The sequence below is a fragment of the Hemiscyllium ocellatum genome, chromosome 5 (assembly GCF_020745735.1).
Source record: "Hemiscyllium ocellatum isolate sHemOce1 chromosome 5, sHemOce1.pat.X.cur, whole genome shotgun sequence".
Classification (NCBI taxonomy): Eukaryota; Metazoa; Chordata; class Chondrichthyes; order Orectolobiformes; family Hemiscylliidae; genus Hemiscyllium; species Hemiscyllium ocellatum.
The window spans coordinates 75,277,104-75,291,387 of record NC_083405.1 but is presented as its reverse complement, the minus strand read 5'-3'; the positions used below and the strand labels follow the sequence as shown (position 1 = coordinate 75,291,387).

General features: G+C 39.4%; 1 protein-coding gene across 2 annotated transcripts in view; it reads right to left on the bottom strand.

The window, feature by feature from the left end:
- egfra (epidermal growth factor receptor a (erythroblastic leukemia viral (v-erb-b) oncogene homolog, avian)) overlaps positions 1-14,284 on the bottom strand; it is a 262,679-nt gene that overhangs the window by 75,547 nt on the left and 172,848 nt on the right. For both annotated transcript variants that reach the window (XM_060824858.1, XM_060824859.1), the window contains exons 3-6: positions 13,417-13,603; positions 11,217-11,345; positions 8,324-8,392; positions 3,822-3,940 (exon numbers count right to left, since the gene is read on the bottom strand). In XM_060824858.1, the coding sequence (XP_060680841.1) occupies positions 3,822-3,940; positions 8,324-8,392; positions 11,217-11,345; positions 13,417-13,603 (504 nt within the window). The remainder of the gene's footprint in view (positions 1-3,821; positions 3,941-8,323; positions 8,393-11,216; positions 11,346-13,416; positions 13,604-14,284) is intronic.

Sequence of the window (14,284 nt, the reverse complement as noted above, 5' to 3'; positions counted from 1 at the left end):
CTGCACCCTTTCCAAAACTTCCAATTCCTTCCTATAATGCGGTGACCGGAACTGAATGCAACACTCAAAGTGTGGCCGCATCAGAGTTTTATTCAGCTGCAGCATGACCTTGTGGCTCCGAAACTCAATCTCTCTACCAATAAAAGCTAATACATCGTATGCCTTCTTAATAACCCTGTCAACCTGGGTGGCAACTTTCAGGGATCTATGTACATGGGCACATCTGCTCATCTACACTCCCAAGATTAGCCCAGTACTTTTAATTCTTGTTGTTCTTTCCAAAGTGAATCACCTCACACTTCTGCATTAAACTCTATTTGCCACCTCTCAGCCCAGCTCTGTAGCCTATCTATGTCCCTCTGTAACCTGCAATATCCTTTAGCACTGTCCACAATTCCACCTACCTTAGCGTCATCTGCAAATTTATTAACCCATCCTTCTATGCCCTCAGAGGTAATTTATAAAAATGACAAACAGCAGTGCCCCCAAAACAGATCCTTGTGGTATACCATTAGTAACTGAACTCCAGAATGAACATTTCCCTTCAACTACCAGCCTCTGTCTTCTTACAGCTAGCCAATTTCTGATCCAAACTGCTAAATCACACTCAATCCCATGCCTCAGTATTTTGAGCAATAGCCTACCGTGGGGAACCTAATCAAAGGCCTTATTGAAATCCACATACACCACATCAGCCGCTTTACCCTCATCCACCTGTTTGGTCATCTTCTCAAAGAACTCAATGTTTGGGAGGCACAACCTACCCTTCACAAAACTGTGATGACTATTGCTAATCAACTTATTCCACTCTAGATGATTACAAATCCCATCTCTTATAACCTTTTCCAACACTTTACCCACAACCAAAGCAAGGCTCCCTAGTCTATAATTACCAGGGTTGTGTCTAATTCCCTTCTTAAACAAGGGGACATTTTATCCTCCAGTCTTCTGGCACTATTCCTGTAGATAATGACAACATAGAGATCAAAGTCAAAGGCTCTGCAATCTCCTCCCTGGCTTCCCAGAGAATCCTAGGATGAATCCCATCCAGCCCAGGGGACTTTTCTATTTTCATACTTTCCAGAATTGCTAACATCTCTTTCTCCTGAACATCAATCTTGTCCAGTCTAGTATCCTGGATCTCAGTATTCTCCTCAACAACATCGTCTTTTTACAGTGTGAATACTGACGAGAAATATTCATTTAGTGCTTCCCTTATCTCCTCGGACTCCACGCACAACTTTCCAAGACTATCCTTAATTGGCCCAAATCTTTCTCTAGTCATTTTTTTATTCCTGATATACCTATAGAAGACTGTAGGGTTTTCCATGATCCTTTCTGCCAATGACTTCTCATGTCCCCTCCTGGCTTTTCTTAGCTCTCTCTTTAGGTCTTTCCTGGCTAACCTATAACTCCCAAACGCCCTAGCTGAGCCTTCATGTCTCATCCTAACATAAGCCATCTTCGTCCTCTTGACAAGAGATTAAACATCTTTGGTAAACCACAGCTCCCTCACTCGACCACTACCTCCCTGCCTGACAGGTACATACTTATCAAGGAAACGCAGTATCTGTTCTTTGAATAAGCTCCACATTTCAATTGTGTCCATCCCCTGCAGTTTCCTTCCCCATCCTATGCATCCTAAGTCTTGCCTAATCATATTATCATTGTCTTTCCCCCATCTATAACTCTTGCCCTGTGGTATATTCCTATCCCTTTCCATCACTCAAGTAACCATAATCAAATTGTGGTCACTATCAGCAAAGTGCTCACCTACCTTCAAATCTAACACCTGGCCAGGTCCATTACCCAATACCAAATCCAATGTGGCCTTGCCCCTTGTTGGCTTGTCTACATACTGTTGAAAAATGTATTGCTGGGAAATTGCAGCAGGTCAGGCAGCATCCAAGGAGCAGGAGAATCGATGTTTCGGGCATAAGGGGGGGCTCCTTATGCCTGAAACATCGATTCTCCTGTTCCTTGGATGCTGCCTGACCTGCTGTGCTTTTTCAGCAACACATTTTGCAGCTCTGATCTCCAGCATCTGCAGTCCTCACTTTCTCTTTGTCTACATACTCAAACTATAGTATTTCCAGTCAATATTTTGAAAGTTAAAGTCATCCATAACAACTACCCGGTTACTCTTGTGCCTATCCAGAATTAGCTTTGCTCTTCTTTCCTCTACATCTCTGGAACTATTTGGAGGCCGAAAGAAAACTCCCAAATGGGTGACCTCTCCATTCCTATTACTAACCTCAGCCCATACTACCTCAGTGGATGAATCCTCAAACATACTTTCTGCCACCGTAATACTGTCCTTGACTAACAATGCCACACCTCCCCCTTTTTACCATCTTCTCTGTTCTTAAGGAAACATCTAAACCCCAGAACCTGCAACAACCATTCCAGTCCCTGCTCTATCCATGTCTCTGAAGTGACCGCAACATCATAGTCCCAGGTACCAACTCATGCTGCAAGTTCATCCACCTTTTCCCAGATGCCCCTGGTATTGAAGTGGACATATTTCAACCCACCTTACTGCTTGCCAGTGAACTCTTGCAACCTTGAAACCTCATTTTTGACCTCACTGCTCTCAATCCCCTGGACACTGGAAATATAAGTTAGGTTCCCATCCCCCTGCTGAATTAGTTTAAACCCTCCTGAAGAGCATTAGCAAATTCCAACCTCGCCCCCCACCCCACAAGATATTGGTACCACTCTAGTTCAGGTGTAGACTGTCCTGTTTATAGAGGTCCCACCTACCCCAGAATGAGCCCCAGTTATCCAGGTATCCGAAACCCTCCCTCCTGCACCATCCCTGTAGTCACATGTTCAACCGCTCTCTCTCTCCCTATTCCTGACCTCACTAGCACTTAACTCACCAGACATAACTCTAGCTTCCACCCTAGCTCCCTGAATTTCTGCATTAAATCCCCATCCCTTTTTTTACCTATGTCATTAGTGCCCACGTGGACCACAACTTGGGGCTGCTCCGCCTCCCCAAGGATTCCAAAAACATGATCCGCGACATCATGAACCCTGGCATCTGGGAGGCAACACACCAACTGCGAATCTTTCTCGTTCCCAAATACCATCCTCCACCTTTTCCCTGTACCTTTGAAAACCTTTCCTCATCAGATAATACAATAGATAGCAGAGAGCAACAGCTGTGTCAGGAGTCAGGGTCCCAACAGACCAGTAAGGAACAAGATTCATGGCAGTCACCCTTCTGCTAGCATAGGAATACCTAACACTACACACCAGGTCGAAATTACAATCAAATTATGCAGAAGGAACTGATACTGCAGATACAAGTTAAGGGTTTAAAATGGATTTTCCCACTCAATACCTGATCTTAACATTGAGCTTCAATGAATTTTGAGACATTATGTTGTGACTAGCTCATCCTGATAAGTGATAGATGTACACCATGAACACCAGGTTTACATTTTCTTATTTCACAACTGCAGTGAAGAATATTGTACTTTTACATTTGGACAAGAGTCAGATTCAACCCCTTCAAAAGTGGTCCTTTAAATTCTAGATGATACAGATAATAAACAATACTTGAAAATAGCAAAAAAAACAGAAAGTGTTGGAGAAACCCAGCAGGTCAGGTCAAATGTCGTTTGAAGAAATGTTATATTGGATTTAATAGGTGAATTCTGTTTCTCTCTGCATGGATGCTGCCAGACCTGCTAAGTTTCTCCAACACTTTATTTCATATTTCAAACGTGCATATTTTGCTTTAATTTGGGAGGTTGGAAAACACATTTAATTCAAATGCAGAAATTAATGCTTCAGATAATATATTTCCTTACCAGACAATCGTATTCTCTCGGACCAGTGCATCCAGCAGCACACTGAGTGTGGCAGCAGTCACTAGGATTCTTACCTCTACATCGACCTGAACACTGCTGAGCGCAGATTTTTTTTGTGACTGTAAACATGGCAGAGATTGGAGAAAACAATTCCATCACTTCTAATTCATAAATACAATTCTTACTTAAGTCACTTAAGCTGATACCTGAACTAACAACGGTGTCACCCAAATGCTGTGTTCATTGTTTTTAACAGCTACATCTAACAGGGTCACTGTTCTATATTCCTGTTCCCCCATATTTACACAGCAGTAGTTCAAAAAAGAATAATATAAACATGGAAATAAGTGAATATTTTCAAGGTTTTCTTCATTACCTTTGGGAAATTCAGGAACGTTATGTTGAGAGTATGTAGAGTGAATGTAGAATGAATTATAGGGCAAATTACATTTTGTGATCTGGTGGAAGGTGGAAATGAAAGTTAAATGGGACTTGTGCATTTATGTATTTTTCATTTATTTAATTTCTACTCAGCAAAATCAATAACCTATACGAATGCGTTTTAAATTCTGATTTAAGCCATAAATCTTTTTATTTAAACATCTAAATGTTTGGATGAATGAAAATGCTGCATTGTTTCCCTTTTCAGGGAACTGATTTAGACATATAAAACTAAGATCATTTATCTAACAGGGAATGAATATATTTGCAGCTACTTCACAGCATGCTGACTTTAAAACAGCCAGAAGGAGAACAAAGGTTCGTTGTTTAGCTTTCGGGTTGAAGGGATTATGAGCTGCATAAACAATGGGCCACATTGTCAGGGCCCCTGAAGATGGGATTGGAGATTTCTGAAAATTCCATTGCTGAGCGCACATCAATTACAAGACACCACTTATAGCAGTGTCAACAATTACCAGCAAAGAGGAAAATGGGGTACAAATGTATGGATGAATTCCACATTTTAGCGGAACCATCTCCATCCCCACCGGCTCTGAATGGTCAGGAGAACTGTTACCACATGGACTGAGGACTCACCCCAATGAAAACATAAAATTTCATCATAACTGTCCCCTTCAGAGACAGTTTTCTCTCCTCGTCACAATCCCAGTCAAAAGCAACTGCTGAAACCTTTCCAGTTTTGCATGGTGCATGTTTAAGAGGATTTAAGTTAACTGGATAGCAATACAATTATTCGTTGCCGTTGAAGCAGCAATGGTTACAATGCATTGAAAAGGTCAAAATTTTAATTGGGCTTTTGGGGATGGATGCAGAGGCGACAATCCTGGTAAAGTGCTGGAGAAGATGTTTGGATGACGTGCTTATCATCCACTTGCCATTTTCATTCACCAGTGGGGAAGATTATCCTTGGCTGCACAAAGTCCTATTGTGCCAGTGAATTGGCCAATTTAAAGGTCTTTGCCATCTCCATTTTATCAATAGCAGCAGTGTGTGTAGATTCCTCCAGATAAAGTCTCCCAGTGGGTTGTGGAAGATTGGGACGGGAGGTCAGGGCTCCTTTTCAGCCACTCTTTGGCCCACAAAAGAGGCCCCAGTAGCAATGGGTGGTTTTTTTCCAACAACACCTCCCCTCCCCCTTGTCTGTGTCAGGGGCCTGCCACTTGTGTCACTTTGAGGGTGCACATCAATTGATGAACCTTCCTCCTCCAGCTGTAATGCCAGCTGTGGCCAGCGCTGGATGACGGTGTTGGCGGCAGCCAGTCAATTGTCATCTGTAAAATGGGGCCTCCCATCCTGCCTCCTGCTGAAGCTGGGTGAATCCAACTTTCAGCCTTGGCTGTGGGGTACCTCTGAAGAATGCCAGAAATGCATTTTGTCTGTAACCTAAATCCAACTGAAATAAAATGAATAGTTTTAGGAGTCAGTTTTTCTAAATAATGAAATAATAATATGGATGTATCAGGATTATCCAGAATAATTGTCCAGAGAGATAGGGAGACAGACAAGTAGTAGGTGATGAGCAGGAAGAGGAAGGATAAGAGAAAAGAAAAGGCAACCCATAGGAATGAGGAACATTGACAATGGCAACAGGAACGAATGAAGCAGGGTAGGGAAATGGAGAGATCAAGGGGAAAGGAGGTGAAGGACAGAAGATAAAGATATCTGGATAATTGGAAGGACAAACTGAGAGAACACTTTCTCAGAGCACATTTTAACACTTTGTTATTCAGGGGATAGTGCTTCAGAAGTATTGCCCTTTTTAATGTGATTTTTTTTCTTGGAGATCAAGGGCTAATATCTATTTAGAGGACAAAGGTGTCAGAAAGCTGATGAGGTTTGGGTGGGAGCAAGTGATGATGCCTGGATGGAGCCATGGCACTGAAAAAATAATGAGCCACATCCCAGTGAAACATTTGTGACTTAAAGAATGCCGGGATTTTCTATTTGGTCTGAATGAGATATCTATTCATGAGTTTAATCGAACAAGACTAAATGTTGGCTAGCGTGGTGCCATTATTTAAGAAAGGTTGGTAAGGAAACACCAGGGTACTACAGACCAACGAGCCTGATGTGAGTGGTGGATAGGTTGTTGGAGGGGATTCGGAGGAACAGGATTTACATGTATTTGGAAAGAGCGCAGCAGGTCAGGCAGCATCCAAGGAACAGGAAATTCGACGTTTCGGGCAAAAGCCCTTCAGCAGGACCTGCTGCGCTTTAACCAGCAACACATTTTCAGCTCTGATCTCCAGCATCTGCAGACCTCACTTTTTACATGTATTTGGAAAGGCAAGGACTGATTAAGGATAGTCAACATGACTTTGTGCTGGGAAATCATGCCTCATTAGCTTGATGAAATTTTTTAAAGTGACAAAGAGGATTGATGAAGAGAGAGCAGTGGACATAGTCTAGATGGACTTCAGTAAGGCTTTCAACAAGATTTCGTATGACAGACTGGTTAACAAGATTAGATCACATGGAATACAGGAAGAACATGCCATCTAGATACATAACTGGCTCAAAGGTAGGTGACAGAGAGTGACATATGGATAGAGGGAAGAGTCAAGTTCTTTTCCCCAGGGTAGAGGCGTCCAAAACAAGAGGGCATAGGTTTAAAGTGAGAGAGGAAAGATTAAAAGCGACCAATGTTTTCATGCAGAGGGTGGTGCTTGTACAGAATGTGCTGCCAGAAGTGGAGGCTGGTACAATTACAACATTTAAAAGGCATCTGCCTGGATATATGGATAGGAAGGACTTAGAGGGATATGGGCTGAATGCTGACAAATGAGATTGGATTTTATTTAGGACATCTGTTCAGCATGGACAAGTTGAACCAAAGAGTCTGTTTCCATGCTGTACATCTCTACAACTCTAAACTGTTCTCAGAACTTCAGAGCTAAGGAACACTTTATTTGCCTCAATCTTTTTCTTCATTTAAAACATTTCAAGCTTTAAAATTCAAACTTGGCACTAATTAACTGATAGTTAATTCCTGATGAAGGGCTCTGGCCCGAAACGTCAAATTTCCTGTTCCTTGGATGCTGCCTAACCCGCTGTGCTTTAACCAGCAACACATTTTCAGCTCTAATTAACTGATCTTTGATGATCTTATCTCCTCTCTTTTTCCCATTTTGGTGGCATTTTCAACTCAGATTTTTCTTGATGCTTGGTCTCAGTTTCACAATAACTGAACTGAAGAGATAATCAGAGTGTGTCTAAACATCAATTTGAGGTCATGATATATGTAATATAAGCTGCTTAGCCATATATTATCCATTCAATGTTGTAAGACTCTTGATTACATTCTTTGCTAATCTTCTTCACTCCCTGTATCTCAAGCAGCTTAAGTCCCAATGTCATCCATATTGCCCTCAGTTTTACTTTAAACAAAGCATCACCACTAAATCTTTAACAGAAAATAAGAGCAGAAAACATGACTGTAAGCTGTGCTACCGATTGACGCTTCATCTCTCTCCCATTAAATGGAATTAGTCGTGGAACATTTCTTAAAGGCTTTGGCAGCAATCTTTATTTCTTTGTGCTTTGTGTGCTTGCTGCTCATTGACAAAGTGAAAAATATAAGGCAGAAATGTATTAGACTGCAACTGCCTTGTCACAATTTAAGACTAAGCTCTAATGTGAAATCTATTTTGTGTTAAGCTATTGGCATTTTGAATCCTGGTAGCCAATTGAAGCATTGGATTTTGAAAAATGATTTAAAAAGCCACAAATACTGTGTGACCTTGCTGAAAAGATTGCTAGCTTGATGAGGCAAGGTGTCTCTCAGAATGGTAAAACCCTGATGAAAGCAAGTTTTAATTCCACAGCTATCTTGGAGCAGGGATCTTGTAGACTTTTGAGAAATAATTGAGTACTAATATTTGGGCCTTAGTTGCATTTTTAGAGGATGAAAGCACTCCACAGAAAGGCGATATATGTTTGCCTTTCAAGAGAAATGTCGTAGTTAGTCCTCACATGAATGGTCTGATTTTTAAACATGGAATTGTGAGTCCTTTCATAGTAGTTGGAAAGGTGATACTCACATTTCTGACAGTTCTCTAAACCTGGACCCCAGCAGGCTCCATTTTGACAATCTGGGTGACACTTTGAACCTGTAAACATTAAAAAAAACACCTGCACTTAGACAAAGCAAAAGAATCCAAATAAATCAATATTAGAATAATCAAATATAAATTGGTGGTTAAAACAGTAATTGTCTTCCTCCCAAAATGCTGAATCAAAAAAAAAGTGGACCATATTTGAAGAGCAAGGTAAAATAGCAGACTTAAATATTTTCTGGATGTGCTTAGGAAGAAAGAACACAATATATTTAATATTCTAAAGAATTCTGATCTTCAAGGATAGTTTCCCACACTGAATTTCTGCAAAAAAAATTATGAAATCATTCAAAGTTAAGACAATTTAGATCTTAATATTCTGGATTATATATTGAAATATACAAAATGGTACATCACATTCAAATTTTAACATCCTCTGTCTTGCAGCAATAATATTCAATGGCAGCAGATTTGCAGCTAACAGTTTCTCATACGAGATTGATTTCAGTACTGAGTAGGAGCCAGGCACCTGGGCCTGAACTTGGCTGCTAGAATGGCAATCCTGACATTAGCATAAATTCTGGAACAGGAACCCAGAAGAGCAACTGCAAAACATTGGACAAGGCAGTCAATTAAGGAGCTGTCAATTATAAATTGTTACTGGATTCCAGTATTGGGAAGGCTAAGGGTGCACATCTAGAAAGCAAATTAAATCTATTATTTTTCCTTCATCAATTGTTCTAACACTTGTTACTTGTTCCCTACATACTCTTATTAATACTGACAAAATGTTTTCTTATTCTGCTCAACAGCCATCCTAATGGATTCATTGTCACAGCATTTCCTTTAGCCAGTTAAAGAATTAAGGCATCCTTACCAGGGAAGCAGAGGTTGAAGGACTCAGGGAGGAAGGGTTACCAGGAAGGTGGTAATGAGCCACTTTGGAGGGAGGTAGGAAGCCTTGCAAAAGTGTTTAGTGCCAATCAGGAAAGGCCTAGAGATAGTTAACTAAGGGATCCAGAAGGCCAATGGAATGGCTCCTGATTCAGCGGACCCTGATACAATGTAATGGTTCTGAAAGGGTTGTGATGCTTCAAGACTACATTAAGCTTGATCCAATTGATGACGTACTAAGACATGGGATCAAGAAAGGCAGAAAACCTTCAAAAGAAAGCACTGCTTTTCTAGATTTCCTCATTTTGTTGGAACAATTTTTGGATAGGAGACTGTTATATAGCAAGAGTGGAGAGGTAAAAATATATTTGTGACTGGATTATGACTTCATCTTAAATTGGCAGGAGAAACCTCTTGCAGAGCCATCACCCTGTTAGACATTTATACACAAACCTCAGAAATTTGGAGGATAGATATTTGTATAAATTTATATATGACTATACATAGAAAGGAAATTCCCATAAAGAGAACAAATAATAATCTATTTAGATCCTTGCAGACTTTTCAGAAATAGTTGGGCTCGAATATTTGGGCCTTAGTTGCATTTTTAGCGGATGAAAGCACTCCACAGAAAGGTGATTTATGATTGTCATATATCACCTGCACGTACCCTTTAAAGAGAAATGTTATAGGTGGTCATCACATAAATGGTCTGATTTTTAAACAAGTAATTGTGAATCCAACTGCTATTTTTTTTTAAATGCTTGATTCTGTTTACACCGTTTAAAGAGTCAGTTTATTCACTTGGAAAATTTTATGGGCTATTCAATGGCTTCTAACTATTACTACAAACATAATGTACAAGCCCTGTAATGTGGAAGGTGCAGAGAGGATGTTAAGGGTAAAAGGGCGAAGGTAGGGTTTAAAGTTGGTAAGAAAGGTCAACAGATTCTGAGGCCTGCCTGATATAGCGCAATGCTCAGTATTGATTCCATTAGAAGAGCTGGGCTGATATTTTGGGAAATGGTCTTAAGCCTTTTAATCTGTCCAATCCAGTGTCATCCAGCTTCTACCCTATATTGGGCTCAAATAAGATCAAGGGTATTGAAAAATTAAAGTTTCTGCCATTTCCATTTTTAGTAATTGTCATTATTAATTAATAATGATAACAACTACCATTATTAGTTCATCCTCCAAGGATGAAAAAAAAAGCTACTCTCTTTTTATCTTCTAGTAGAAACTTATTATCTGACTTTATTGTCTTACATGTTGGCTTCATTTATTTTTGCCTTTCATCTTATCCTTTTACAGATATCTAAACTGTCTCAAGTCTTCTGGCCTTCCACTAATCCACATTTAATTTCAATTTGATACAATCTTCAACATTCTTAGTTAACCATGGATGATTCATCCTTCTTATAGAAACTTTGTCTTGATATTTTTGTACTTGTTTTTATTTGAGTTTAAGACACTAGTTTCGGATCCATTTTTTTCACCCTCAAACTGAATATGAAGTCTCATCATGCTATGATCACTCCTGATGACAGGATTCTTGACTATGAGGTCCTTAATCATATCTCAATACACATAAAATACATGTTGTCTGGTTGGTTCTACAAAATATTGTTGCAAGAAACTATCTTCAATACATTTTGTAAAATCACCTTCAAGGTTACCTCTGTCAATTTGATTGGGTCAATCTACCTGAAAATTAAAGTCACCCACAATTATTGTAATTTTTTTTCTCAGAAAGTCTCCTGATTTCTTGATTTATACTCTGCGCTAGAGTGCAGCCACTGTGCAGGACCTTGTAGATCTTTCCTTGCTATTTCATATGTCTAGCCTGTTAATACATCTTAGTTTTCCAAAGCAAGATCATTTCTCACAACTGAAGGTTACCGAAGCAATGGATGGACTGTTTCTCATCTACTTCAATCTGATTCTTAATTGGAGAAAAATAGATACAAGTCAACTTGTTGCTTACAATTTTTTGCAGTGAAGTTAATTGCCATTTCAGACACCATGCTTTCGTCCAAAATGTCAGCCCATTCAATGGATTTCACGTAACAAAGGTATGGGTTAGAAATGATATTCACGCTGCCAGATAAAATTTCTGAAAAGATAAAAATAAACAAGTCAAAACATAGCCACAAGAAAAGCAAAAATTATACATTTCAACCCTCTTCCATTCCTCTTTTTCTGATTATTTTATCCAGCCCTTTTCTAATTTATATTAGAGATGGATTGGGTTTTAGTTGGTAGGTATTCTGAACAAAATAGCATTTCTTGTCCACTCGCTGCTTGACCTCAAGAGTTGATGACACGCACTTTACGTGACCTCTGGCTTAGCAGTTGACAGAACATGGGTGGTTTGTTAGACCAATTCAAAGGATTGGTCAACTCAAAGGATGAGTCAACTATATTGGTGAGAGAAAAGGAGTGCAATTTTTACTTGTAAGTAAGTGGCTGCCAGACACTAACTGGTAGAAGAATGGGCAGCACAGCACATCATTGGTAAATCTTGATTCCGATTTCTTGTAAAGACAGCAAGGCAGCTGCTTGTACAAAATAAAAGTCTATTTTAGGAAATACTGGCTATGGCTCTCCTTGGACCATCTGGCTGACATTCTGTCCTGAAATGCTGCCAAGCATGGAGGTGGTTAGTTCTTGAATTTGGCAATGTGAATTCGATCCACTGTTGTGCACTTCCTCGCAGCTGATTGAAGAGGAGCACCAGTGAACAGCTTTGCTCTCTGTACTCTTGGGTAAATTAGCTTTATATAGCAAGCTGCACAGATTAGGAGATGTGAAGAATTAACCTTATTGAAGACATTTAGTTTTTGTTTTTGACATAGTATTTCCTGACAAAGACGTGCAAGACAGCATCTTGGAATCAAAACATCTTAACCATCAACACAGAACTGGTGCATTCCTGGTAATATTTCAAACACCAGTTAAAGGCAACAGATTATGGATGCTCTGATAGTTTACTTTAAAAAAACATATTTATTTCATATATACCAAATAAAAAAAAGTCACAACAAAATCTATCTATTTCAGGTAGATATTTTAAAATTTGGACAAACACATCTTATCACCTGGTATATTTCAAGTCATGGCAATGTCTGAATTCTATAGAAGGCCAATTCACAGAATTATGTCAATGAACGAGCTATTGTATTTCAGAAATGAACAAATTAATAAGTAAAAACATCACATTATTAAAATTATGCACCAAAATGTATATGTATTTAATTAAATAGATAATCTGCAGAATATTATTTTTTTATTTTCCACTGAATTCTCTGCTTGTCAAACATCATGCATTGACAGTGGGATGAAGATCTATTCTCAGGGTTCTGCCAATGCAGCAGAGCAGCAGCCAGCTGCTTAAGTGACTGGCTCTCGAATTTTCCTTTCCCTTTTCAGAAACAGCCCTGAAAGTCAGTTAAGGTCTTGAATTCATTCTGTGGATAACTATGGATGTTAACCGGCATGTTTTTCCATGAGATAGTAAACTTTTGCGATCGCTAACATCTGGAGGTCTAAAACATGAGCACACTAACACCTGCAAATTCTTCTCCAAGTCACAAATCATTGGGACAGCCTGGTGGCTCAGTAGTTAGCACTGCTGCCTCACAGCACCAGGGACCCAGGTTTGATTTCACCCTCAGTCTGGATGGAGTTTGCACATTCTCCCCATGTCTGTGTGGATTTCTTCCAGGTGCTCTGGTTTCCTCCCACAATCATAAAGATGTGCAGGTTAGCTGGATTGGCCATACTAAATTGCCCATTGTGCCCAGGTATGTGCAGAGTAGGTGGATTAGCCATGGGAAATGCAGGTGGCTCTGGGTGGGCTGTTCTTCGGCGGGTCAGTGTGGACTCGATTGGTTGAATGGCCTGCTTTCATACTGTAAGGATTCTAGAAATAAAATCATTCTGACTTGGAAATATATCATCATACCTAGTATTATTGGGTCAAACTCCCGGAATTCCCAATCTTGCAACAATGTGGCTGGACCGACATTGCATTGATTCAAAAAGTTCATCATGACCTTTACAATGGTAATTTGGGTTGGGTGATGCTCATAATTCAGAAATGAATAATAAAAGAATCTAAAACATTATGCTTGATTTAAAACACACTATTATCATCTTATATTAATGAAACACATCAAACTAACCTGTAAGATTTCTCAACGGTAACTCAGTAAGTCCAAATTTCTTTTCCTGATCATTATTTGACAAAATAACAAGGGCATATTTGTCTTCATAAAGCTGGTGACCCCTGATGATCCTAAGATTCTCCAGTGGGATTGTTGAAATTTTGTTGAGGGCTATGAGGACATAACCTGAAACTTCCTGAATACTCTGTAAATGTATAGAGCACACATCACATATTAAAGGCGTGGACATTATGGAACAGAAAATATCAATGTATTTCTGGCAATGCATACTTTACAAAAAGCTATGGATTATCCAAAGTATAAAACTGTATATTTGTATTGCTTTATGTTTTTTGTTCCTCTCTTCTAATTTTCTTGGCTCTGCTATTAAACAGTGGGCATCAGTTTCCCTGCAGTACCTTACTCAAGTTCCAAAGTTTTCTTTCTGTTCACTGAGGGAAATGCAAAATGTAATGCACTGGAAGGACCACAGACAATCATGTACAGTGATAAAGTTGGAATGAAAGTTCAGCAGAAGGTCAGACAGTCCAACGATAAGTAAAGGAGATCATTAATTTTGAGAGGAAACACAGAAGGCAGAGACACTAGGAACTTGCGGTTTAATGGTAGATGCTTCAGAAAGTGAACTATCCCAAATCAGGAGATAGTGCACCCTCATGTTGGAATCAATTCATGTGCTTGATTATGATGTGATTTTTTTTTGAGTACCAGTTCCCAGTTTGTGTGTTAATTATGTGGCTTAATATGAATTACCCAGATAATGACTTAGTTTTTAGTGCTGAGGCAACTATTAATTACTAGCATTTCACTGGACTTGTCAAGAAATTAGACAATGATCATATTAGGAAATTGTATAATGTTAATT